This window comes from Mobula hypostoma, chromosome 9 (assembly GCF_963921235.1).
Source record: "Mobula hypostoma chromosome 9, sMobHyp1.1, whole genome shotgun sequence".
Taxonomy (NCBI): domain Eukaryota; kingdom Metazoa; phylum Chordata; class Chondrichthyes; order Myliobatiformes; family Myliobatidae; genus Mobula; species Mobula hypostoma.
In genome coordinates, this window is record NC_086105.1 from 124,442,010 (window position 1) to 124,469,261 (window position 27,252).

Consider the following 27,252-nt stretch of genomic DNA (forward strand, 5'->3'; position numbering starts at 1 on the left):
AATGGGTAATGGCACAGCAGTGATGACACTGGATATCAAGCCTTCCAATTAGGAATGAGGCATTTTGACTGCATGGTTCCATGTTGTGTTTATTTTGGCGATTGATGTTCAGCTGTGATTTGATATAATAGGATAGATTTTTGAATTCAGAAACCGGGTGTAAAGTATTGACTGGATGCAGTATTTACAGGAAATTTTGATGGGCAAATTACAGATCCATAATTGAACTCTTTTTGCTCTGCTGACTTTCAAAGCTTTCCTGTAAAGACACCACCACCATCACCATCATTCTGTGCCGTGTCGCATGACGTGGGTGATCACGGTCTCACGTTTGTGATTGTTCTTGGAAAACTTTTCGGCAGAAGTGGCTTGCCAATGCCTTCTTCTGGACTTTACAAGACAGGTGACCCCAGCCATTATAATTCTCTTCAGAGACTGTCTGCCTGGTGTCAGTGGTCGCATAACCAGGACTTGCGATATGCATCAGCTGTTCATACGACCATCCACCACCTACTCCCATGGCATCACGTGACCCTGATCAGAGGGCTAGGCAGGTGCTATACTTTACCCAAGGGTGACTTGCAGGTTAGCAGAGGCCTTACACCTCCTTTGGTAGTGGCGTATCCAAACATCCCACCTTGCAAAAACTCATTTCAGGGAGGTAGCACCTCCGTCCCCCGTAACTCCGTATCACCCCCCTCCCCCCGGTCGACCTCCAAACGTGTATGTAATACTTTGTTTAGTGATTTTGTCTAATCTGTAAACCAAGTTGGGTATGTGCAGAAAATGTGACATTAAAATATGTATTTATATTATATTATACTATATTATCATGTTTATTCTATTACAACTTTAAGCAAGTCTACAGGGAGTTTGGCCTCATCACGTAGGACATCAATAGAGCAGCTCCTTAGCAGCTAGCCAGCTAGTTTAAATAACATTAGCTATTCTAATGAACGAATGACACCTGTTGAACTCATCTCAACATGTCTTTTACATTTTAACCCACCATGGGCAATAGAAAAGTCACTGTTGCAAACAGTGCAGCGAGCAACACTGTCATTATTTTTGAGGTCGATTGTAAAGCCCGCCCACAGACAAAACTGATGGGTCTACTTAGGACGAAAAGAGATCAAGATGCTTGCTCTCACTCTCAAAAAAATTTATTTCCGGGATATTGTATATAATTTCTGGGCATCAGGGAGCCGCTATCAATATGCGGGAGACTCCCGGAACTTCCGGGAGAGGTGGGATTCCTGCGTATCTACCTGCCTGCCATCTAGCACCATCATTTAATCTTATTCCCAGTGCAACAGGTACTGTACATTCTGTTTTTTTCTGCATTAAAGCTGGGATCTGAATTCTTCTTTAGAATCAGCATGGAAGCAGTTATATCTAATGACACACAGAGTATAGCTCAAACAAATAATTCTGAGCAGAGATAGAATCCCCCTTTTATAAGCTGGATGGCTGACTTTGGCTTCACAAGTGCTGAAAACATCTACTACAAATAGTACACTCCATTGCTCTTTGGGTTCATCCTATTTTAAGTTACTGATAATTCACCCAAAGTGTGAAGACTATCAAAGGGGACAGCAACACTTCCACTCACTAACCCATCCCACCACACCCCCTCAACATCATTACTACAGTATTCCTATTTTCTGTCAGAGTCACCTTATGTTCAGATGTGCTCCTGTGGCTAACACCACTTTATGGACATACCATCAATCTATGTATATAAGTTATCTTATCTATTTCTATTTATTGTGCTTTTTTATTACTGTGTTCTTCATCTTATTGTGTTTCCTTTGTACTCCAGCGGAACCAAACTTGCAATTATTTTGTTCTCCCTTACACTTGAGTACTGGAAATGACATGAAACAATCTTGAACCTTTAGTAACCAAAATGCTTTGGTTGATCAAGGGACAAGTGTGCTGTACTGACATATGCTGATAAAGCATTAAGGAGTTGTCCTTTCTGAGATATCAAGGACCTTCGTGCAATGGATATTCTACACATTCTCCGCTTACTGTCCATGGTGATCACCTTTTAGGTGATGCACACATCGCTGTACCATACCTCACCTCAGTGGCTTTATACACTCATTGGCCACTTTATTAGGTACGCCTGCTCATGAATGCAAATTTCCAATCAGCCAATCATGCCAACCTTAATGCATAAAATCATGCAGACATGGTCAAGAGATTCAGTTGTGCTCAGACCCAAACATCAGAATGAGGAAGAAATGTGATCTAAGTGACTCTGACTGTGGAATGTTTGTTGGTGCCAGATGGGGTGGTTTGAGTATCTCAGAAACTGCTCATATCTTGAGATTTTCATACACAGTAGTTTTTAGAGTTTACAGAGAATGGTGTGATAAAAAAAAATCCAGTGAGCAGCAGTTCTGTGGGCAAAAACACATTGTTAATTAGTTCAGAGGCGTCTAGCCAGACTGGTTCAAGCTGACAGTGGTATGTAGAATGGCATCTCTGAATGCACAACATGTTGAACTTTGAAGCGGATGGGCTACAGCAGCAGAAGATCACGAACATACTTCTTGTGGCTACTTTGTTAGGTACAGGGGGTCACTTCATTACGCATATTCTCGGTACAACGGGAAGGACTGAGTGGTTCTGAAGGACTTGCTTGATGTAATTTAAAATTCTAAATAAGTAAAAAAAATCCTAAATCAAATGAAGGCAACTAAGAAACCATGCCCATCAATGGATGAAGAAGTTTAAGTCTGTAATGTTTGCACTATTATTCAACAATTTGATGGCTTTTCTATCACTAGGCTGCATGGACTTTATTCAGCCAGCAGTTAATGTGCCAGTGCCTGGAAGTTATTGCTGATTATGGCTTTCACACTGTGAGTTACAAGCCTGTGCATATTCATGTTATTTAAAGATCAACACAGCGTGCCCTACAATATAAGTTAATGTCCTCAACAAAAATGACACCAAAGTTAAATCATGTAGAAGGTCTAAAAGAGACTCCAGCATTAGAATGTATTGCTGAAGCATCTCCACTGGAATTCAATACAGAGATTAAGCTTTGTACAAAGTACAAATCAAAATAATTTAAGTTTGTGCATCAGATTGTAAATCCATATATAAATAAACTAGTTTAGGTCATTTGACCCTCTATACAATAGATTTTTATAAATTATTTGTTATTTCAAGAAGTTTGTCCAGATTGGATGTTTCTGAATCATATCTCTAAATTGCAGAATAAGTAGGACAGTTCAAGGTAAATCTTGCTCGTGTCTTAGGTAATTTATATTGGTGCTGCTGCATGCATCAATATGTACAAGACAAGGGCATTTTTGTTCACATTCTCAGCTGAATAGGTCCTCTGGTTCGGTGCTAAACCTCTGATGGTGGGTGAATAAATTGTGAGTTAGCAAGTGGTATCCTTGTCTCAATTTTAAAAAGCTATGATTCTATCTTTATACCCAACACTATTCCCATCTCTCCCCACCCCACTTACAGGATTTTCATAGAAAACCTATCCTGTACTAACTCTATGACTGGGCAGATGTGAATACTAGGGTCTGGGCAGCAGATCTGACTATCACCAATGTGGCCTCTGTCGAAAAGCTGACCAAATCACAGATGCAGCCTGGGAAAATCAATTCATAAGTTAGATTGGAAATGCACACAGGCAACAAGCAGCAAGTACGAAAGGCACAATACCTTGCATTATCCCTTCCATGAGACTTCAGAAAATTCATATTCCTGTATCTTGATAAGAAAGCCACCAGCTGATCATTAGTTCTATAGAACAAATAAAAAAGTATACTTTAATAATACATCTCTGGTTAATAAACTGTTACAGTCAAATAATTAGAAATATCACAACCAATGTTACTGTTAACTATACTTGTTCATTGTTTCAATAGGTTAACTATGTGAATTCATATGGACTTTGATGATATGCTTGCATGTTATTTTCAGAAGAGAACTATGTTAACAATTTTTCAGCATTGTTACTGGTCACATTGCTCACCCCTTAACTTATTCAGATTGGTGAAACCAACCCTCATTTGTGAGGGAAGACCATGGTAAAATGAACAGGGTTGCCCACAGTTCCACTCCTCCATCTACAGTTGTTTGGGAAGTTTAAACATGATCCTTCTGTCAGACTGTAGTTTGGGTGCTGGAGGTTAGGTGTTACTGCATGTAACCCCTCCATCTGTCCAGTGGAGGCTCTTCTTGATTGGTCTCAGCTGAGAGACCCATTATAGGATGTGCCCGGCCAGAAAAATACCACAGTTTGCCACACAACTTCATACCTCACCTCTTCTTCATCTAAAGGTCAGCAAATGTTAAATAAAACCTGAAAATCTTGGAAAACAGTCAATATTTCAGATCAAAGATCCTTTATCCTTCTTTGCCATGTAACATTATATTTTCACAGATGTTGCCTGACCTTCTGAGTGTTTCCAGCATTTTCTGTTTTTCAGATTTCCAACATTTGCAGTGTTTTTGACTTTCATAACCTTTGGTTAAGTTGCTGTCCTTTTTAATTTTGTTTTATATTCACATTTTTTAAAAGAATAACTACTTGTCACATGTACATTGAAACGTTGAAGCATACTGTGAAACTTGTTGTTTTGCATCAACAAACAACGCTGTACGAGATTTGTTGGATGCAGCCCGCAAGTTTGCCACGCTTATGGTGCCAACATAGCACAGCCTACAAATTATTAACCCTAACCTGTACATCTTTGGAATGTGGAAAGAAACCAGAGCACCCAGGCAAACCCACACCATCACAGGAGAACATACAAACTACTGTGCCTCACAATAAGCTACCATGCAAACTTAATTTAATTGTATTTCAAATGTTTCTAAATATCAGGGGCATTTAAGAAGAACTCAGACCTAGGGTCTGACACTTGAAGCCTAGTTGTTGCTCAAGGATAACACCACTTTAGAAGACAGGAGCAGAAATGAGTTTTCAAGACCCAAGGGAGCCAAGCAAAAGCAAGTACAACCTTAGGAACAGTGTGGGGGGTATAAGTGAGATTTGGGCAGTCTAAATCATGATTCCACCCTATGTTCCACAAAGGCGCTTAAATGGGAAAATGAACTCAATGAAATGGAAAGAGCTGATTACGTTCGGTGGTACAGGATGAGTATCCCTTATCCAAAATGCTTGGGGCTGGAAGTGTTCCGGATGTTTTTCAAATTTTCAAATATATAATAAGATAGCTTGGGATTGCCCTCATTTTCAACTCTGAATTTATTTGCTACCAGTAAGCAGTCTTTGTCTTATACTTGTTCATCACACATATGTACTGAACAGAAAAAAAAATGATGACATACCAATAATATAATGAAAATGAAATGTGTGCAGGGTAACAAAACCAGCAGAGCAGCCTCGGGGAATACCTGAATCTGCAGCCGGCTTTCAGTCGCCACCTGTGAGGCTGTGTTTTGATTAAAAGGTTACAGTTCATTATCTTTATGTTTTACTTTTTATTTAGATTTTATGTAAGGTATAAAAACAATCAGCATTGTAGACTTGTTCTGGTGTTAGATTTTCATCAATGACAATCTTCACAAACTCACCAATTAATTTCTCTGCTGCTTCATGATCAGCAAACGATGCATTATCACCACAAATCATTATTAATTTAATGCTGTGCCTTTTCTTAAATTTCTGCTACCAGCCTGCTGAATATTCACAATTACCTTCAATTTTCAGTTCACTGTGATAGATCTTTACTTGTTTCACGATCAGAATTCCCTTAAGTGGCATATGTTCACTCCAGAGCTGACAGATCCATTCTTTTAACACAATCGAGATCTTCGTTTTTCACTTTCTGCAGTGTTTTTCTACTTTTCATTAACTTTTGTTCACTACATATGTGAGGTTACTTCTTAGAATTGTCTGTGGTGAGCAGAGATCTGCACATTGCCTGGGAACCTTCTCAGCATCTTGTGGAATTTTCTATTTGTGACGTCATGTCAGCACTCAAAAAAAAAATCCAGATTTCAGAGGTTTTTGGAATTTGGATTTTCAGGTAAGGGGTACTCAAACTGTATAAAATAGTATTAGAACATAAAACCTACAACACTACAGCACATAACAGGCCATTTGCCCCACGATGTTATGCCAACATTCTAACCTACTTCAAGATCAATCTAACTCTTTCCTCTCACATAGCCCTCCATTTTTCTTTCATCCATATGCCTATCTGAGAGTCTCTAAAATCTTCCAAATTATCCACTTCTACCATAATCTGTTGCAGTGTACGCCACATACCCACCACTCTCCATGTAAAAAACCTACCTCTGATATCTGCCCTATACTTTCCTCCAATCACCTTAAGATATTGCCCTCTTGTATTAGCCAAATCCCACTTGGAAAAAACAAGCATTGGCCATCCACTCTATCTATGCCTCTTATCATCTTATACAACTCCATCAAGTCACCTTTCATCCTCCCTCACTCCAAACAGAAAAGCCCGAGCTCGCTCAACCTCTCCTCAACTCTCTAATCCAGGCAGCATGCTGAAAAAAATCTCCTCTGCAGCCTTTCCCAAGCTTCCACGTCCTCCCTGTGAGGTGACCAGAACTGAACACAATATTCCAAGTGTGGTCTAACCATGGTTTTACAGAGGTGCAACATTACATCACAGCTCTTGAACTCAGTTCCCCATCTAATGAAGGCCAACACACCACATAAGTGCCTCATTAACGCACAGCGACTTTGAGGGATCAATAGACATGGACCTCAAGATCCCGCTGTTCATCCACACTGCGAAGAATCCTGCCATTAACCTTGTACTCTGCCTTCAAGTTTGACTTTCCAAAGTGTATCACTTCACACCTTTCCAGATTGAACTCCGTCTACCACTTCCTAGACCAGCTCTGCATCCTATCAATGTCCCGTTGTAAACTACAGCACCAGCAATCTTCGTGTCTTCTGAAAATTTACTAACCCATCCAGATCATAAGTAAAACCTGGTAGGTGCTTCCCCGCACCCCCCCCCCACCGATAATAATAATAAAGAAATAGAGAAACTTGGCAGAAACCTCAACCAAGCCTCCACTGCTTGTATCTTTTTGCATTGTATGAAAGTGGATACATTGTTGGAACATTTCTACAGAATCAAAGGTAGCTGTGATGGGGTGCGATAAGAGCCATGTTCATTCACAACAACAAATCTCTACTTAAGATGATTCAGAATAAATAGTTACTATGGTTCTTTTCAGTACCTAGTTAGAATGTATATAAGGTTTTGGAAACTACTGCTACAATCATTGTTTCTCAACACAAACTGGGTAAAGTAGAATTCTTTCCTGCTACAGTAAGGAGTTGAAGAATACAGTGACTTCAAATAATGCCTTACAGCAGTCCTTTCCAACTTGCAAGACCATTGGAGACAACTACAATACAACAATTCAAGTCTTCTACAGCTGCTGTTGAGTGAGCAGTGGAAAATAGAATTTTAGTTCTTGTAAGTAGGTGTTCAGATAGCACTCTGTCCCTCGCTGGCTGACCATACATTTGTCTGGTGCCTGTGAAACCCATGGCAAGGATACCGACTGTCAATCAATTTGTTTCTCAAATTTTCATTGAATCTATAAAGGAAATAAGTGGTTCCAAATGCACAGCAATACTTATTTGGCCAGCATTTACAAAATAGAATGGGTTCAATTTTATGTTCTAAAAGGACTATGCGAAACTATAATCAATAATGCAGAAACCAGATGACATGCACGTACTTAAGTACTTTCTGAAGGGATGAAAGATAGATATATTATCACAAGAAGAGCTACACCAGGGAAAATCAAATTCACTGCAATAAATAAACATACACCATTAATTAATACAGTACTTTTTTTATCTTTTGCAAATTACATTGTGTAATAATGGAAAGCCTATAACATCAGGAGGGGAGAATGTCATTTCCCTAATAGTTCACAGTATAAGAGTGATTATACTTTTTCATTAAAAAACACCATCAAACAGAATTAAGCCTTTGGAAATTATTGATTGCATAAATGGAGCTCAAAGATTAGAAAATACTCAATGACAGAAATTTATAAAACATACAGGAATTCTGGAGGTGAGAAAACTTGAATCCTGTGTAGTTTCATCTGGTTTGCATTTATCAGTCTGGTAAATGATCATAAAAGTAATACCTTCAAAATGAATACAGTACGTCTATCTAATTTGACGGCAAAAACAAAGTGATTTGCTGAAGAATCAGATGATTCTGTTCAGGCGTATTCTGGAGTTATGCAATACAGTATAGCAAATATTAATTTCAACAGCAACCAGTCCTCAGATCTGAATGTGGACTATAGATTGAACTTAAAATGCATCTCAGAATAATGGTCTTCCTGGAGCTGCACACTGGGGTCGGTTGCAAACCAGGAAACAGACCATTCTCCTGCGATGTCCGCTTATGCATGAATGTATCTCTGAAAGAGAGGTGATTAACACGCATTTTGGGTGTGTTGGTGTGAAGATACAGGTGTTGGAAATTATGTGCAACTCAAAGGAAGCATTATGAATGCATTGCAACTGTAGAAATTGCCCTGTTGTTATCTTTGTTTTTTAACATATCAAATGTGATGTATTATCGGGTCAGGTGGCCATTTCTTCCAAGAATGTCTCCAGTATGATGCCTGCTTGTTGTGCAGAATAAAGACTTCTATTCCACCAGCTTCAGTGTCTCCCGGTGACTTTGATCATAGTCGCAACAATTCCAAAGAGGCAAAATTGACTAGTTATTTAATTGGTACTTGTTCCCTACTTGGCATCACCTAAAACACTGAGGACATCTCGTAGACACTTCCTGCACTGCCTGATCAAACCTTCCCCAATATCCAAGCAGATGTCAAACAGTGGAACATGGATAGGCTCTTCAGCCATCTGTACCCATTCTACCATTCAGTAGATCATGACCATCGCTGATTTGCAATGCTGAAGAAAACAAACACGCAAGTCCAAAAGGGAACAACATTACATGATAGGAAGCAGACACCTGATCCTGAAGAATGTATCAACCATTTATAGAAACCACTCGGAGACCCCACAATCTAAGCTAGCAAGTCGGAGTTCTACAGCACAGAAGCCAGCTCTTTGACACATCAAGTCCACACTGATCGCTGTACTCATCTATTTTAATCCCTCTTACCAGCAATTGATCCACTGCTTTTCATGTCTTGGTGATTAAAAGGCTTTACATACTTTTTAAATGCTATGAGAGCACCTGCCTCCACCACTTTCTCAGACAAAGCATTGCACGTTATAAGCACCACATGGGTGAAAGAACATTTTTTCTAGTATCATCCCTAACCTCCTTACTCCTAGGTGTTCTGGTTTTTAGTCATAGAATCAAACACTGTAGGCATATTGAAAATGTAGCCCACTGTCAGTGTTGACCATCAAATGCCCATTTACACAAATGCCACTTTTATTTTTGCCACTGTCCCTCAATTCCCATAAACTCCGCTACTGACCTACACGTCAGGAACAAGTCACAGTGGTCAATGAAATGACCAACTTGTATATCCTTGGGATGATGTATTCGAAGGAAGAATGCAGGCACTCCAGATAGCATCGGAGGTCGGGATTGAACACACATCACTGGAGCTGAGTGACAGCAGCTCTACTTGGTACACTCTCTGTTGCTTTACAGGATTAAATGGCAATTCCCACTCTTAATACTGTACAATCTCTCCTTCTGATATTATCTCACAGAGTGCTTGTAATAGATAAAATACTGTACTGTTAATTGATTGTTTATTTATTGCAATACATTTGAATTTCTCTGGTATAGATATTCCAGTGATAAAATAGTTCATCTTTCATGCTTTAAGAAATTACATGCTTGCTTGTATTCCTGGTCTTATCTCCGTGTTATTTACTGTGGCTTCACATACTTCTAGTTAATATTTAAAATTAAAAGTATCAGAAAATACTCTCACAATTGTCATGAAGTCAAATGCCATATGGAAATGGGAGCTTTGTAGTAACCTCACTGGAGTAGCAGCAAAACTTCTGCCCATCAGAGAAATAAAATGCTGGCATTAATATCAATGATCACATTGCGCGAACAAATAAAAAATGAAAGTGCCTTTTGTGAAGTGGGAATCTCTCATCAAGTCAACAGTGGTGCTTTTCTCAACCATAGCCATCTAGTCTAATCGCCACTCCTCCTCATTCTTTATAGTCTTTGTTCAAACAACTATCTATGCTTCATAAATGCTTTTGCTTCTTTGCAGAAAGGGATCTTTGACCTTACATAGGATTCCTTTTATGAATGTTCTATAATCTATTCCCCCTGTCTGACAAATGAAAGCAATGAGAATAATTTAAGCTGCAAAAATGAGTAGGTTTGAGCTAGGTGGGAGGTTAATATTTAAAACAATTTCAAGCACAAACACTATCTGCCTTGAACCTACTCTTTAGTGACTGGAATTTGAATGCATCTATTGAGGTCTGCGAAGTGATTGGTGCAGAGTGGGGGCAAGAAATGTTCTGTTTGAACCTATTTACTGAGACCATTTTAGTAGACTAGAGGTTTAAGGAACATGATCTGTCGTCTGGAGAAGAGTTGAATGTGGGTGGGGTGATTTAGAGATTCACCACTGAAATGGCTGGTAGAGTGGGGATTGGTGGCTCTGATGGACAGCCAGATATGCATAAAACATGTGGGACTTTCCAAAGACAAGTTCTCATATTTTTAAGTAACAATGCAACAAGTTTTATAGACGTGAAGCCTTATATGCATTGGTCAACAGTGAGGAGATTACTAGTGCGTAGTACGCACTGCTGAACTCAATGGAGCTTATCATATTATTAAATTGCCTGAGACATGGTGGGCTCATAAAGAAAATCAAAGTGTGCAACTCTCTCGGACCCAACTTTTCAATGTGCTACATTTTTCACTGAAGATAAAAGGAATCATGTGTAAAAATGAGACTTTATGTGAAGCAATTTCCTATTTTACAGATTGCAAGATAGGCAGTTGATTCCTGGGAGCCATTTGATTACAGAAATAACCCTATTTCATCACTATCCAAGCAGCAGAGTAAAAAGGCAAATGCTTTTCTAATACTGCCAGTGGGTCAGGAAGAACAATAATGGCTTCCACTGGTCCATTTCCCCATGATCATACCAGCAATCTCCCCCCCCCCCACCCCAAGTACTACAGTCCCACCCACCTCTCCAGCTTGCCAGAATCAATGCTGTTAAACTTTCCAGAATATAAGAAACCTCCCAAAAGCAAAGTTATCACTTTCTTCCCAATCATTAATGAACTGGACAATCTCTGTCATGTTACCTCTCAAACACAACTCTGTCATTCACTACCAATATTTAATCACAGATGACCTTCTTAACCTCTTGTTGATAGGCTCCATCCAAGTTTGACTTCTGTGTTTGATCTGTCATTCTGGAAGAGCTTGGAGGTTCCCTAATCTTGAGTATTGGAAAGATGATAGGATAAATTCGAATCAAATGTTTGTTTCTTTTTCTCTAATGTTTTTCCAGTTCTGTAGCTTGAAGAATCAGAGAGATTACCAGTGCCCTATAGATATTGCACCCAGTGGAAAGCCAAGACTGTTAAATTACTCATCATTTTCTGTGAACTCAAGGTTGCTCTTCCAGGCAGTGCATCTAGAAAGATAATGTTCCCACCATTCACATCTGCTCTCTCCGCCTCCCTTGATTAAATGCTGCATTCCATTCCCTTCCTCTCCCATCTGATTCTAACATCTTCAGTCTTTTGTCGCCCTCTCTCTCATCTGCCAGTTTTATTGCTATTTCTGCTCTCCTCTCCTCCACCTAGCAATCGCCAACACCCCTCACCCCCACCTGGATCCACTTATCACCTTGTAGTTCTTGATCCACCCCTTCATTCACCTTTTAATACTGGTCATCTCCCCTCCGCCCAGATGAAAAGTCTTGACCCAAAACATCAACCGTCTACTTCAAGTGTCAATCACGCTGAAGGAATGTCAACAGCACACCCTGCTCGCCCTACATTGATTCCTTATCATTCTGCATTTCTGCATAACTCTAACCCTCATCATTCTCTTATGAGATAGAGAACATTCAACCCATTGTCTAAGCAGGCTTTCAAAACCAATCTATCAATCTCACATACCCACATATCTTCCTGTAATCTATTCTCCCTCCCACATGCCCATCTAGTGTACTCTGATTCTATTACATCCACCCCAGATACACTGGGGTAACCTACAGGTGTCATGGTCCGGTGCGTGAAGTCCGGATTCCGGTTCATGGTCTGGTCCATCGTTCCTCATTCCAGGTTTTCTGGTTTTCCCTGTTTTTCTGTTGGGTGTTCTAATTGAGGCAGCTGATTCACATTTTGGGCTGGCTACATAAATAGCTCCTTGATGCAGCTTCAGTTCCTGGGTTGTTCCTGTTCAAACCCCCTGTCTATATCCCTTCTCTGCCTCTTTCTCCTGAAGTCTTGCCCTACAACCAGTGTCTGGAGCCTAGCCTAACCTCACCTCACCTGGAGCCTAACCTTGCTTGGGAGCCTTGCCTGCACTGCAGTCAAGTTCAACTGCTGGAGCAAGATAAGGAACTGTCTATTGTTTTGAACTGTCTCTGTGTCCATGCCTTTGCTAGGTAGGTCTGGCTGTTTGCTGCTACCTTGTGTTGGGAACTGTCTCTCTGTGTTCTGTGTATGAGTCCTGGCCCTATCTCCTACTCCCTAGGAGGGGTCCTGGCTCTGTGTAGAGCCCTGGCCCCAAGTCCTGTTCCCAAGGAGGGGTCCTGGCTCTGTGTTCCAAGTCTCTGCATACCTGTCCTCCCAAGACCAAGGTTCTGTGTTCCTGTCTTCCAAGACCAAGGCTCTGCATTCCTGTCTCCCTTGACCTAGCCAAGGCTTCGTGTTCTCGTCCTGTCCATGTGCCTCGCCCAGCCCAGGAGTACCACGCCAGCCTGGTGCTGGGGTTCCCTTGTCCTGTCCAAGCCACGTCCAAGAACCTCATCCTGTCTGTGTGCCTCGTCCTGTGTAGGAGTTCCATGTCCAGTCCCATAGCCACGACATGTCTTCGTCTAGTTCTGGAGTCAGAGTCCAAGCCCGAGTCAAGACCCAGGTTCTGGGTCCTTGCCCAGTCTCTGGCTCGGAGTCCATACCCAAGCCTTGAAGAAACCTGAGGCCACATCATGTCCTCACCTAGTTCTGGGGTCTGAGCCAGAGTCAAGACCCAGGTTTTGGCGCTCTGTCCAGTCTCTGACTCCCAGGCTCCTAGTTCTGGTCCTGCTTGCCTAGCCAATGTCCTAGCCCAAGTCTGTGTTCTTGTCCCAGCTACTAGTCTGCATCCAGTCAAGTCTCTAACCCAGCTCTCTAGTCAAGTCCTGTTCCTAGTTCTTCAGTGTCTGTGTCTTGCATTTGGGTCTGCTATCAGTGCCCCCTGTGTGACAGCAGGAGCCAATAACCTTCATACTAGCACATTTATTGCCAACTTGAAAGATCTGAGTCCAAGACCTTTCACAATAAATTTATTTCTACAGAAATTTTAAATTACTTTTCATTTTGTTTGATAAGAAAGGGTTATAAAACTTGAACTGTTATCAACGTTTCAGATACAACTTGTCAGGATGAAGACTGCAATCAATCCTTAATGCTAATGCTATTTAGACTGGCCAAGCCTCATTCTAACATTATAACCATATATAATCATATAACATCCATAATCTACATTATAGATGTAGATTTAATGGTGCAGGAAGGTATAGGGAAGGAATATTAGAGAAACTATTTCCAGCTAGACAGCGATGCCACTGGTCGCAGCAGCTTCTCCAGGGTCAACAAAAAGTGCTAGCTACCGTTCTACTTCAATGTACGTCTAATAATTGGAAGATAATGCTGTACGTTAAGAATTGCAGGTCTACATCATCAGCGAGTTGCTCGTTGGTGGAGATGATGAAAGAGCTGAGCAACGTGCTGCTGCCTGAGACGATGGAGACTTGCAGTCAAGTAGCAAGTGGCCGTCACAGTTGCTTTTCTTGTGATCGCAAGACCCCTTTGAACACAGTTAACAAGTTCAGTTTGCTAATTTATGGAATGCGAGCAGGGGCGATTGGAGGGGGCCTTGTCCTCGGTTGTAGGACTGTGCCTGAAGCCACAGTGTTGGCTGTTTGCAGCTGCTCAGAGTGAGGGGACGAAGCCATTGCACGTTGGGCTTCACCGGAGGCGGTGTGGCACAGTGTCCAGAACGGAGTCGGAGCTGCCCTCCCAGGCCACTCGGCAGACGGCCGGCTGCAGATTGCTTAACAGCACTCAATGGACTAGGGCCTCAAGCCGCGGGGTCGCTTGCAGGAGAGGTGTCCGAGCAATCGCACTCTACCGGGAGCGGCGTAGCACAGCTGTGGCAACTGAAGATTTCAAATGGACTGAGGGGCCTACGTTATATACATATATACTTGTGTGGAGGTGTTTACTAATATTCCATATCTGCTTGCATATGCAAGTCCTGGGCCTCAAAGCCCTGGTGTTGCCTTTCAGACATCGGGGGCCAGTCGACAGATTATATCAGTGGATTGGGAGGTCTGGATTCATATAGATTTATATATATTTGCATGTTCTGTGTTGTATTTTTACTGATATTCTGTATGGTTTTCTTTACTTGTGCATCAAGCCGCGGTGTCGCATGGTGGGGGGGTGACTCTCAGGACTCCAATTGTGTGATTGTGATATTGCGTGTGCTTACTGTGTGTGACTGTTGGTAACGTGCCTTTGCGCATTGACCTATTAGTAACGCTCTCGTCTGGCTGGATCATGAATATTCATATATGGTTAAATGACAATTAAACTTGAATGGACTGGAATTGAATTGAACCTCCCATCCTCCTACAGGCCACCCTCAGGTTGGAGGAGCAACACCTTATTTTCCATATGGGTAGCCTCCAACCTGATGCCATGAACACTGATATTTCTTTCCAGTAAAAGAAATCCCTCCCATTCCCCTCTTCTAATCTCCACTCTAGCTTCTTACCTCTTCTCTCTTCCCGATCGCCTCCCCGGTGCCCCTCGTCCTTCCCTTTCTCCTACGGTCTACTCCCCTCTATCAGATTCCTTCCTCTACAGCTCTTTGCCTTTCCACCTGGCTTCACCTATCACCCTCTAACTATCTGTCCCCCCCGCCCCACCTTTTATTCTGTCATCTTCCCCCTTCCTTTCCAGTCCTGACGAAGGGTCTCAGCCTGAAACATCAACTCACTTACACAGATGCTGCCTGACCTGCTGAGCTCCTCCAGCATTTTGTGTGTTGCTTAGAAAAACTAACCGGTAGCCCCGCTGAGGCAACACAATCATTAAATTTCTGACTATCCTGACCATTTTTATAATGAATTATTACTCTTCCAAAAATGTTACTTAGAGGGCTAGCTCTTACAACAGTGCCACTTCCTTCATGCTGCCTGACCCTCCGAGTTCCTCCAACATCTTGTTTTGTGCTGCTTCTAGAAAGCCCGGAGAAACTTCATTGAGTGTTCAATGAAATGTTTATTGTCTCTCCTTTATTTGTAGTTGGTCTGTTTATTTCCATCTCCTTTATGATCAATGGAAACAAGTGATCACTGATTCCCTTTTCCTCAAATGGTTCAATTTATTATCAAAGAATGCATATAGCATACAACCTGAAATTATTACTCTTCACAGATATTCACGAAACAAGAAACCCCATAAAATGAATGATAGGAACATCAGGACACCAAAGCATTTTTCATAGATTTGCAGACTAAAAGACGTTTTGCATCTTGTTTGGAGAGTTTTTTTTTATATATTTAGTCAGGGACCAAATATTGTGTGGGAAGGTGGTTCAAATGATTAGATGCATCTGACAGCCATTCTTCAGAGTATTGGTGTACTGGGGTACACTGATTAGAGGCGGATCAGAGGTAACAATCATAGCTGTTACATCTGGAAATGTTCATCCAGGAATAGCAACTTTAAGTACTCTGAAAAATGCAGCAGCTTTTCTCTCTATAACACTTTGCTGAATAGACTCTTCAGTTATGTGGAATAATGGGCTTATGGACAAAGCAGCAATGAAATTATTGTAGCTTTGAAGTCACCCTGGGTCATTTATTACCTAAAGAACACATTGAAAAAAATATATAAATAGGTTGGCTTTTTCTTCATTTAGCAATGCTATCATGATAATCCAGGCTACTGTTGTACTGTGGTGTCCATATGGAAGATAACAGGTGATGCAGGATCATTTTATATTTACTAAGAATTTAATAGTAAATGTTAATCAGGTTGTATTAGATGAAATTAATGTGCAGTTTCACATTCAGTACTGACTTCCCAACCATCAAACCTGCAGTGTATTTGTTAAGTCAGACCGTCAGTTACGAGCAATAAGGAAGCTAAAAAGTGACAATGATACACATAAAAAATAATTAGTAAAAGGTCCACTTGGGAGAGATCTGGAAGGTGTTCTATGAGCAAAATGGAAAGTGTGACACGACTTCACATTGCCCCCGTCAGTGTTCAATTGAATCAGGGTTTTTGAGCCTTGTCTAAAATTTGTTCCATTTTTAACTTTTTCCTTTCTTATGCAAAGTTATTGACATGAATAACTAATTCTATTTGCTGTGTCACTGATATTGCTGGTTCTATTGAGTATTTCCCTCTTTCTAACCCAATCTGATTTCAGTTATGCAGTTACAATGAAACTATAATTGTGTTTAAATATCCAAAACAAAAAAAAGAATTTAAGACTCCTCTCCAGAGCTACAGTAAGGTAGTCAGCCAATTACAGGATGCTTTTTATTTTATTGACTTGTGTGACCCCCTTCCCTAGATCTGATACACTTTGACTTGTATGATGAATCTACCTGTAAAAAATATTCATATAATGAACAATAATAAATTTTATTTATAGTGGTAGCTATAATATAATGCCTCAGATGTGTTATCAAACAATATTTGGGGTGTTGACCAAGCTATTAGGCACAAGGCAAAGAGCTCGGTGAAAGAGAGGCATGCCTTGATGTTCAATCAGTGCCAATGCTTTCCAATCCACACCCTCCATTGAATGAAATAGGCTCTGTTCCTTTCTTCTCCAACCTGATTAGCACATAGGCTGACCACGTTCATGACCTCCCTGGCCTTTAGCATTACCATGGAAAAGGATAGAATCAGAGAGGACAGAAAAATTTTTAATTGGGGAAAGGCAATTTATGAGGCTATAAGGCTAGAACTTGAGGGTGTGAATTGGGATGATGTTTTTGCAGGGAAATGTACTATGGACATGTGGTCGATGTTTAGAGATCTCTTGCGGGATGTTAGGGATAAATTTGTCCCGGTGAGGAAGATAAAGAATGGTAGGGTGAAGGAACCATGGGTGACAAGTGAGGTGGAAAATCTAGTCAGGTGGAAGAAGACAGCATACAGGAGGTTTAGGAAGCGAGGATCAGATGGGTCTATTGAGGAATATAGGGAAGCAAGAAAGGAGCTTAAGAAGGGGCTGAGAAGAGCAAGAAGGGGGCATGAGAAGGCCTTGGCGAGTAGGGTAAAGGAAAACCCCAAGGCATTCTTCAATTATGTGAAGAAAAAAAGGATGACAGGAGGGAAGGTAGGACCGATTAGAGATAAAGGTGGGAAGATGTGCCTGGAGGCTGTGGAAGTGAGCGAGGTCCTCAATGAATACTTCCCTTTGGTATTCACCAATGAGAGGGAACTTGATGATGGTGAGGACAATATGAGTGAGGTTGATGTTCTGGAGCATGCTGATATTAAGGGAGAGGAGGTGTTGGAGTTGTTAAAATACATTAGGACAGATAAGTCCCTGGGGCCTGATGGAATCGAGGGGAGCTGAAGGCTATGTGGAGAATAAAAATGGAAGTAATGTAGGATTAGTATAAATGAATGCTTGATCGTCATCACTGACTAACTGTGGCAAAAGTCACGCTTCCCCTCTGCCATTCGATTCCTAAATGGACATTGAACCTGTGAACACTACCTCATTTTTTTAAGATATATTATTCTATTTCTGCACAATTTTTAATCTAATCAATATATGTATACTGTAATCGATTTACTTATTTTGTTGAATATTACATTCCTACATCCTTCCTTAGAACACCTGGAGAATAAAGACGCATACGTAAGGCTCCTTTTCATTGACTACAGCTCTGCCTTTAATACCATCATTCCAAATAAACTGATTCCTAAGCTCTGGAACCTAGGCCTTAGCACTCAGATCTGTAGCTGGATCTTCAACTTCCTCACAGACAGGACCCAGGCTGTAAAAATAGGGGACAAGCTCTCCTCTACAATCACTCTGAGCATCGGTGCCCCATAAGGCTGTGTACTCAGCCCCCTGCTGTACTCACTGTACACCCATGATTGTGTAGCCAAGTTTCCATCAAACTCAATATATAAGTTTGCTGATGACACAACAATTGCAGGCCGTATCTCGGGTAATGGTGAGTTTGAGTACAGAGGGGAAATTAAGAACCTGGTGGCATAGTGTGAAGACAATAACCTATCCCTGAACGTCAGCAAGACAAAGGAATTGGTTGTTGACTTCAGAAGGAGTAGCGGACTGCACAACCCAATTTACATTGGTGGTGCGCAAGTGGAACAGGTCAAAAGCTTTACGTTCCTCGGGGTCAATATCACAAATGACCTGACTTGGTCCAACCAAGCAGAGTCCACTGCCAAGAAGGCCCACCAGTGCCTTTACTTTCTGAGAAAACTAAAGAAATTTGGCCTGTCCCCTAAAACCCTCACTAATTTTTATAGATGCACTGTAAAAAGCATTCTTCTAGGATGCATTACAAACTGGTATGGAAGTTGTCCTGTCCAAGACCGAAAGAAGCTGCAGAAGATCGTGAACACGGCCCAGCACATCACACAAACCAATCTTCTGTCCTTGGACTCACTTTACACCGCACGCTGTCGGACCAGTGCTGCCAGGATAATCAAGGACACGACCCACCCAGCCAACACACTTTTCGTCCCTCTTCCCTCCGGGAGAAGGCTCAGGAGCTTGAAGACTCATATGGCCAGATTTGGGAACAGCTTCTTTCCAACTGTGATAAAACTGCTGAACAGATCCTGACCCGGATCTGGGCCGTACCCTCCAAATATCTGGATCTGCCGCTCGTTTTTTTTTTGCACTACCTTACTTCCCATTTTTCTATTTTCTATTTATGATTTATAATTTAAATTTTTAATATTTACTAATTTTTACTATTTTTAATATTTTTAATATTTGTAATCCAGGGAGTGGGAAGCGCAGAATCAATTATCGCTGTGATGATTGTACGTTCTAGTATCAATTGTTTGGCGACAATAAAGTATAGAGTATTATTATTTTTCTTTCTCTTCTATATTATATATTGCATTGAACTGCTGCTGCTAAGTTAACAAATTTCACGTCACATGCTGGTGATAATAAACCCCTAATCCGGATTCTGGTTTACTTGCTGTATATTTCATTTCTATAGGTTGTAGTTACGACTTCTTCATACTACTAGTAACATATACACGGGGGGGGGGGGGCATACAATATATCAAAAATTGCTGGGAAGCTGGAGGATTAGGAAGCTTTTAAAAATCAACAGAAGACAATTAAAATAGTAATAAGGAAAGAAAAGGTGAAATATCAAGGTAAGATTCCTATAGTGTGGGGGGAGGGTCTAGGACCAGAGGGCACAGCCTCAGAATTAATGGATGTCTCTTTAGAACAGAGATGAGAATGAATTTCTTTAGCCAGGAGCAAATGAATCTGTGGAATTCATTGCCTCAGATGGTTGTGGAGGCCAAGTCATTGGGTATATTTAAAGTGGAGTCTGATAGTTTCCTGATTTGTAAGGGTTCAAAGTTGGGGAGAAGGGAGGAGAATGGGATTGTGAGGGATAAAAGATGAACCACCATGAAATGCCAAAGCAGACTTGATGGACCAAATAGCCTAATTTTGTTTCTATGTCCTGTGGTCTATATTAGGCTTCTCTTAACTTTTCCTTTACAAATGCTGCTGATTTGTAGGAGGAACGCCACACTCATTTCACTTATTAGTTCACACAGAAGCCCTGGGCCTAAAGTGCAGTGAACATTGTGTCACTGTTTAAACCATTCAGACTGACTTACTCACATACTACATTTTCATCTCTGGTAACAAGAATTAGGAGAGTAGAAATTTCATTTGGCAATCATCACTAGAAAGCACTTAGCGTTTGTACTATAATCCTGTGTATAGCACTTATCTGCAGGCATTGGTTTATGTATTTTAAATGAAGCCATTTATTTTGAGTGTGTTATTGACAGAAACAAAAATAATGCCCACAGAAATGCAGGGTGAGCAATTAAACAGTCTGTTTGTGAACGATACTAATCAGAATTTTTATCCTCTCCTGTCAGAACTAATATGTTCTTTGTATTATCTTTATCTTCAATATATCAGTAAGTCTGAGCATTTGCTATCATAAAACATAGCTGTGCTTCTACAATACGGTAAAAATGAATGAACATCTCTCATAGTTAATCTCTATACAGTAGATCTCTATCCACACCTAAGAACAAATTAATCCTGAACTATATCATATTTACCTAAAAGTTATACACAAAGAACAACCCATGCACGAACAACTTGTCTGTCAGCTTTACATACATCCACATTGTATTCCTGTAGCAATATCAGGCTCTCCTATGTTTGTTGAAATAGATTTGATGCCTTCGAGAGGTCTGCTTTGTATCTCCATTTGGCAGCTAAAGAAAACTGTGCTTTATATTCTAAGCTGTGCAAATTTCCACATTTGATGCTTCAATAGCTTCCTCTTTCACTAGGATGAAGGGCCATTTACTGAGAGCACTTAGCAATACTTCCACATGGAATGACTTCAATAACTGACATTGTAGGACCAGAGGGTCAGACAAACTCTCCCAGCAGAAGTGTTCCCGCAGCAGCAGTCTGACAGATCGCCACATAAGCCACCGAGAGAGTCGACAGTGCCAAAACCCAAGCCTTGCCAGGCAGGATTTCGTTAATGCTTTCTGCACAATTTTCCAAAGGTGCTAGAACTGGTACTGACATCCAATGCATTCTGTGCAGGTTCCTCTCAGGTAGCAGCTACAGTACTGCAGGTGGTCCAGTGTAGAAATTGGGTTTTGTAAAGTCTACAGTGAAATTCACGGAACTAATGAAATTTATGCAAAGGCAGCTGCACTAATCCCACAAGGGTGGTAGCCAGAAACAAACCTGCACTTCTGCAGTTTTGTACACGCAAATGACTCTTTTCAGTGACAATCATGCTGAAGCAATGCCTACACTCCCCCCATGCATGAGACCCCACATTGGTGCCTTATCATTCTACATTCCCTTTTATTCTCTTATGAGATGGAGACCATTCAGTCTTTTGTTCAAGTAGGCTTTCAGAACCAATCTATCAATCTCATATGCCCACGTATTTTCCTGTAACCTATTCTCTCCCACATGCCCATCAATCCTACTCTGACTCTATTACACCCACCCCAGATACACTGGGGTAATCTACAGCAGCTAATTAACCTTCACCTAAGACCATTTATTGCCAACTTGAAAGATCTGAGTCCAAGACCTTTAACAGTAAATTTGTTTCCACAGAAATTTTACATTACTTTTCATTTTGTTTGATAACAAAGCATTATAAAACTTGAATTGTTTCCAAAATTTCAGGATACGACTTGTCAAGATGAAGATACAATCAATCTTTAATGATAATGCTATTTGGACCGGACACGCCTCATGCTGACATTATTGGTGCTATAGATTTAGTTGTGCAGCAAGATATTGGGAGGGAATATTAGAAGTCTAAAATAGGCAGCCAGGCTGAGGCAACACTTAGTCATCAAATTTCTGTGCATCGATAATGGCTTTATAATAAATTATCACTCTTTCAAAGGATTTACTTACAGTGGTCTAGATTTTACAACAATAACAACTATCCTAAAATAAGAATACAGTATTGACTACCAATACAGGAGGCCCCATGTTACAGCTGTCTGGGAATTCACAATTCCCTTACAAAAATTTTGAGATTATAGAACAAAATTGTACTGAAAAATGCCTTTTGATTTTGTGTTTCATATTCTGTGTTTTCACACTTTTTTTGTTACCATTTGCACAAATTGGACCAAGGCTGTAAAAAGAATCCAAACTGTGATTCTCTGAGCAGTAGCAATAGCTACTTGATAGCAATATCGATGATCTCTTCCTTAACTTTACTGATGATAAAGAATAGCCCAGTGGGGTGGTAATTAGCCAGATTAGGTTTATCCTGTTTCTTGTGTCCAGGATGTATCTGGGCAATCTTCCATACTGTGTCAGGTAGATTCCTGTGTTGTAGCTATACTGCAACCATTTGGCCAAGGGCATGACAAGTTCTGGAGCACAAACCTTCAGTACCATTGTTGTATGTTATCAAGGCCTATAAAGTTGTAAGCTGGATCCAATGTTTTAGCCATTTCTTGACATCACGTGGATGTCATGGCATCTGTCATGCTGGGAACCACTGGAGTAGGCAGGGATGGATCATTCACCCACCACTTCTGACTAAAGATTCTTGTAAGTGCTCCCTCTTTCTCTTTCGCACTGATGAGCTGGACTTCCCCATCGCTGAGAATGGGGATATCTGTGGAGCTTGTAGTGAGTTGTGTTACAAGAATCGCCCCTTGTAATAATGATCAGAAAAGCGCAGAGAGAATTTATAATTACTAACAAGTACTTTATGTCTAAACTAACAAATACGAGAATTCATACACTAAAATACCCATGTGCAAACCCACTAGGTTTCCCTGATTCTCCTTAATAGTCAAAGAACAGAAAAGGTAATACCCGGGCAAGGGAGTCTTTGCTGGCCCAGTGTTCCCTGTGATCCCAATCTAACTCTCCACACATTCCATGCAGGGTCACTCACCCTTGTATCTGCGATGGTTATTCTTCGAAGTTATCGCTTTTATATTCATTCCTTACGAGTTCAAAGGTTGCATTTCCGTTATTGGCTATGGGTCATCTGAATGACCTTTAACACCTTCTTATTGGCTGTGGTCCAAGTCGGCATCCATTTATTGCACTTCCTCCGCAAATGACAACTGGTAATTTATGGCTCTTTGTTCTCAATCAGTAACAAGCTCGAATCACTCAAGGCAGACAAAGACCCAATGTTCACAAACCCGCATACTATATCCAACCAAAGATCACCTCACAATTAACTTCTTATCTGGAAATGATCTCTAGTTCAGCCTATTACCTGGAGCATCGTTGTTTCTATTTTAAAATATTAATCAAGCCAAAAAACTTCAGTTCACAAAATGGAGGATGTAGAGCCACTTCACAAAATGGCAGCCTCCATCTCCTTCGACCTCATGGCAAGAACAAAGACAATTGGCCTGTCTGCTTTCACTGCACTTGATTCATTTGAATTCACTGATTTGTAGACTATAGTTCTTTCTGGCCTACAGTAGTTTAATTGTTCACCACATTGACAATTGAGTGTGACAGGCCTGAATGCTTAGTTTGGATCCACTGGTTGTGGGCTGTCTTAGGTTCTAGCCACTGCAAGCTACTTACGTTGCAAGTTGTCTAGCATTGTAGTTTCACCTGTTTGTGGACCTGATGGAGACTGTATCAGATGAACTCAGTTCTTTTGGCCCTACATGATCAAACAATCTCTATCACTCATTCTAGGACTGCTTTTAACCAAGATCAGAGCTGTCAGCCCCCTCAGATGGGCACTAAGATCCTACTTCAGGAGCTTGTGGAAGAGCACAGGAATTATCTATGTTTTCCTGTTCTAATGTGGGTTTAATTGGCCATCTGTCTGCAAATCACTCTTAAAATTGTGCTAGATTTCAGAAGCATTCTTCCCTCAAATTTCCACTCAAGCTCATTGAATGTCATTGAATTGTCAGTTTTCCATGAACCAGGGTAATCAGGCAACATTTAAGAATGAAAATGTCTATTATCTTTCTTCTATAAATGCCAAACTTTTATTCTTGTACAACATAATGGCATTCAGGGAAGAAGGATAATCCATTCAAGACTGGTAAAGGTGCAGTTTTATAAACAATGATATTGACACAAGAGAAGACTGCATATAAAACACCACACCACAATAGACTACAGTCTGGGCCCTTTGCTCAATGGAATGAAGTTGCACAAGCTTGTCATCAAAAATGTGCTTCCTGGGACTGAGGCCACATTCAAGAGGTCAAGCAATGGGAACTGGAGGGGTCCCTGCTAAAGGACAATCATTGTGGATTGGTAGGTGACGTCAGCTCTATATGGATAGAAGACATGGTGAAGGGAGAATGGATTTAATAAAAAAGATTAAGCTCATCAGTTGAGGTAGTTGGATTGGGGTTAGAAGGAACAGGTAGTGGACTCGGTGGGAAATCAAAAGAGTCCAAAAATATGAGGGTATAGAGTCAGAGAGCTAGGTAATGTTAGAGATTTAGAAGATTATAAGGCTAACAGGAAGGAGCTTAAGAAGGAAATTAGGAGAGCCAGAATGGGCTATGAGAAGAACTTGGCGGGCAGGACTAAGGAAAATCCCAAAGCATTCTACAAGTATGTGAAGAGCAAGAGGATAAGCCGTGAAAGAATAGGACCTATCAAGTGTGAAAGTGGGAAATTGTGTATCGAACTGGAGGAAATAGCAGAGGTACTTAATGAATACTTTACTTCAGTATTCACTATGGAAAAGGATCTTGGTGATTGTAGTGATGACTTGCAGCAGACTGAAAAGCTTGAGCATGTAGATATTAAGAAAGAGGATGTGCTGGAGCTTTTGGAAAGCATCAAGTTGGATAAGTCGCCGGGACCAGATGAGATGTACCCCAGGCTACTGTGGGAGGCAAGGGAGGAGATTGCTGAGCCTTTGCAATGATCTTGGCATCATCAACGGGGACAGGAGAGGTTCCGGAGGATTGGAGGGCTGCGGATGTTGTTCCCTTATTCAAGAAAGGAAATTATAGACCAGTGAGTCTTACTTCAGTGGTTGGTAAGTTGATGCAGAAGATCCTCAGAGGCAGGATTTATGAACATTTGGAGAGGTATAATATGATTGGGAATAGTCAGCATGGCTTTATCAAGGGCAGGTCGTGCCTTACGAGCCTGATTGAATTTTGTTAGGATGTGACTAAACACATTAATGAAGGAAGAGCAGTAGATGTAGTGTATATGGATTTCAGCAAGGCATTTGATAAGGTACCCCATGCAAGGCTTATTGAGAAAGTAAAGAGGCATGGGATCCAAGGGGACATTGCTTTGTGGATCGAGAACTGGCATGCCCACAGAAGGCAAAGAGTGGTTGTAGACAGGTCATATTCTGCATGGAGGTTGGTAACCAGTGGTGTACCTCAGAGATCTGTTCTGGGACCCTTACTCTTCCTGATTTTTACAAATGACCTGCAATAGGAAGAGGAGGGATGGGTTAGTAAGTTTGCTGATGACATAAAGCTTGGGGGTGTTGTGGATAGTGTGGAGGGCTGTTAGAGGTTACAGTGGGACATTGATATGATGCAAAACTGGGCTGAGAAGTGGCAGATGGAGTTCAATCCAGATAAGTGTGAAGTGGTTCATTTTGGTAGGTCAAATATGATGGCAGAATCTAGTATTAATGGTAAGACTCCTGGCAGTGTGGAGAATCAGAGGGATTTTGGGGTCCAAGTCCATAGAACGCTCAAAGCAGCTGCGCAGGTTGACTCTGTGGTTAAGAGGGTATACAGTGTATTGGCCCTCATCAATCGTGGAATTGAATTTAGGAACCAAGAGGTAATGTTGCAGCTATATAGGACCCTGGTCAGACCCCACTTGGAGTACTGTGCTCAGTTCTGGTCGCCTCACTACAGGAAGGATGTAGAAACCACAGAAAGGATGCAGAGGAGATTTACAAGGATGTTGCCTGGATTGGGGAGCATGCCTTATGAAAACAGGTTGAGTGAACTCGGCCTTTTCTCCTTGGAGCGACGGAGGATGAGAGGTAACCTGATAGAGGTGTATAAGATGATGTGAGGCATTGATCATGTGGATAGTCAGAGGCTTTTTTCCAGGGCTGAAATGGCTGCCACAAGAGGGCACAGGTTTAAGGTGCTTGGGAGTAGGCACAGAGGAAATGACAGGGGTAAGTTTTTTACACAGAGTGGTGAGTGCGTGGAATGGGCTGCCGGCAACGGTGGTGGAGGCAGATAGGATAGGGTCTTTTAAGAGACTTTTGGATTGGTACATGGAGCTTAGAAAAATAGAGGGCTATGGGTAACCCTAGTAATTTCTAAGGTAGGGACATGTTCTGCACAACTTTGTGGGCCAAAGGAACTGTATTGTGCTGTAGGTTTTCCATGTTTCTATGTTTCAGAATGGTGATCAGGTAAGTGCCCTCGGAAGGGGTGGAGATGGAGGATCAGGTGGTGAGGAAGATTGGAAGAATATCAGAAGAATTGAGTGGATTGGTAGTTCCTTGTGGGCTAGGGGACTGGGTGAGAATAGTGGGAGAGACCACAAGCACAATGAAGCTCACTCTATCACTGGACGACCAAAACAGTTATCCAAAGATTGCTGATCAATAGTCATTACTGCAGTAACTCTTAAGTTCCCTCACTCTTATCAATCATTCAGCACTGAAAAATGCAGCATTGTAAGATGAACTTCCCACTGACATTTATTATATTAACTTTTGTTGACCTATTTTAAATGAAAGATAACCTTAAAAATTACATACCACCATTTACAAAACTTGATTTAAAGTGCATGTGTCTACATTAAACAATTTTAAGAACTTCTTTCAAGGTCCACAAAATGAGTACAATTAGTGAAAACCCGTAATTGTGATTAAATTTAATCAGTTATTTTTCTGGATGATTTTTTTCTTAACCTAGCACAAGTTGATAAAAATTCAGTTTGTCCTGGATCTTACTTAGAATTGAAATTTTGTTGATCTTTCTTTTTATTTCAGTGATTTGCACCAAAAACAACAGTCCAATGGAAACTCCAGACCTCACTAAATCCCCTTGCCTTCCTGATTTGTAGTTGGTGTTTCAGATAAAATACACTGTACTTGGTACATGTGGCTTTTGATTATGATAACTAAGATTTCTACCCCATATTAGGGTAGATTTTCACTCATTCACAGACTGTTCTTAATGATTAATACCTTCTCTTAAATAGGAAACAGACAAATGTGATTTAGATCCGTGGCCATGATAACATCCAGGATGTTATCAACTGTGATTCTTGGCTTACATTCCCATA

At 41.0% G+C, this 27,252-nt stretch overlaps 1 protein-coding gene across 1 annotated transcript in view; it reads right to left on the reverse strand.

The window, feature by feature from the left end:
• The window catches only part of xylt1 (xylosyltransferase I), a 283,246-nt gene that overhangs the window by 82,944 nt on the left and 173,050 nt on the right, over positions 1-27,252 (reverse strand). The window contains exon 5 of the mRNA XM_063059068.1: positions 3,700-3,780. Within this exon, the coding sequence (XP_062915138.1) occupies positions 3,700-3,780 (81 nt within the window). The remainder of the gene's footprint in view (positions 1-3,699; positions 3,781-27,252) is intronic.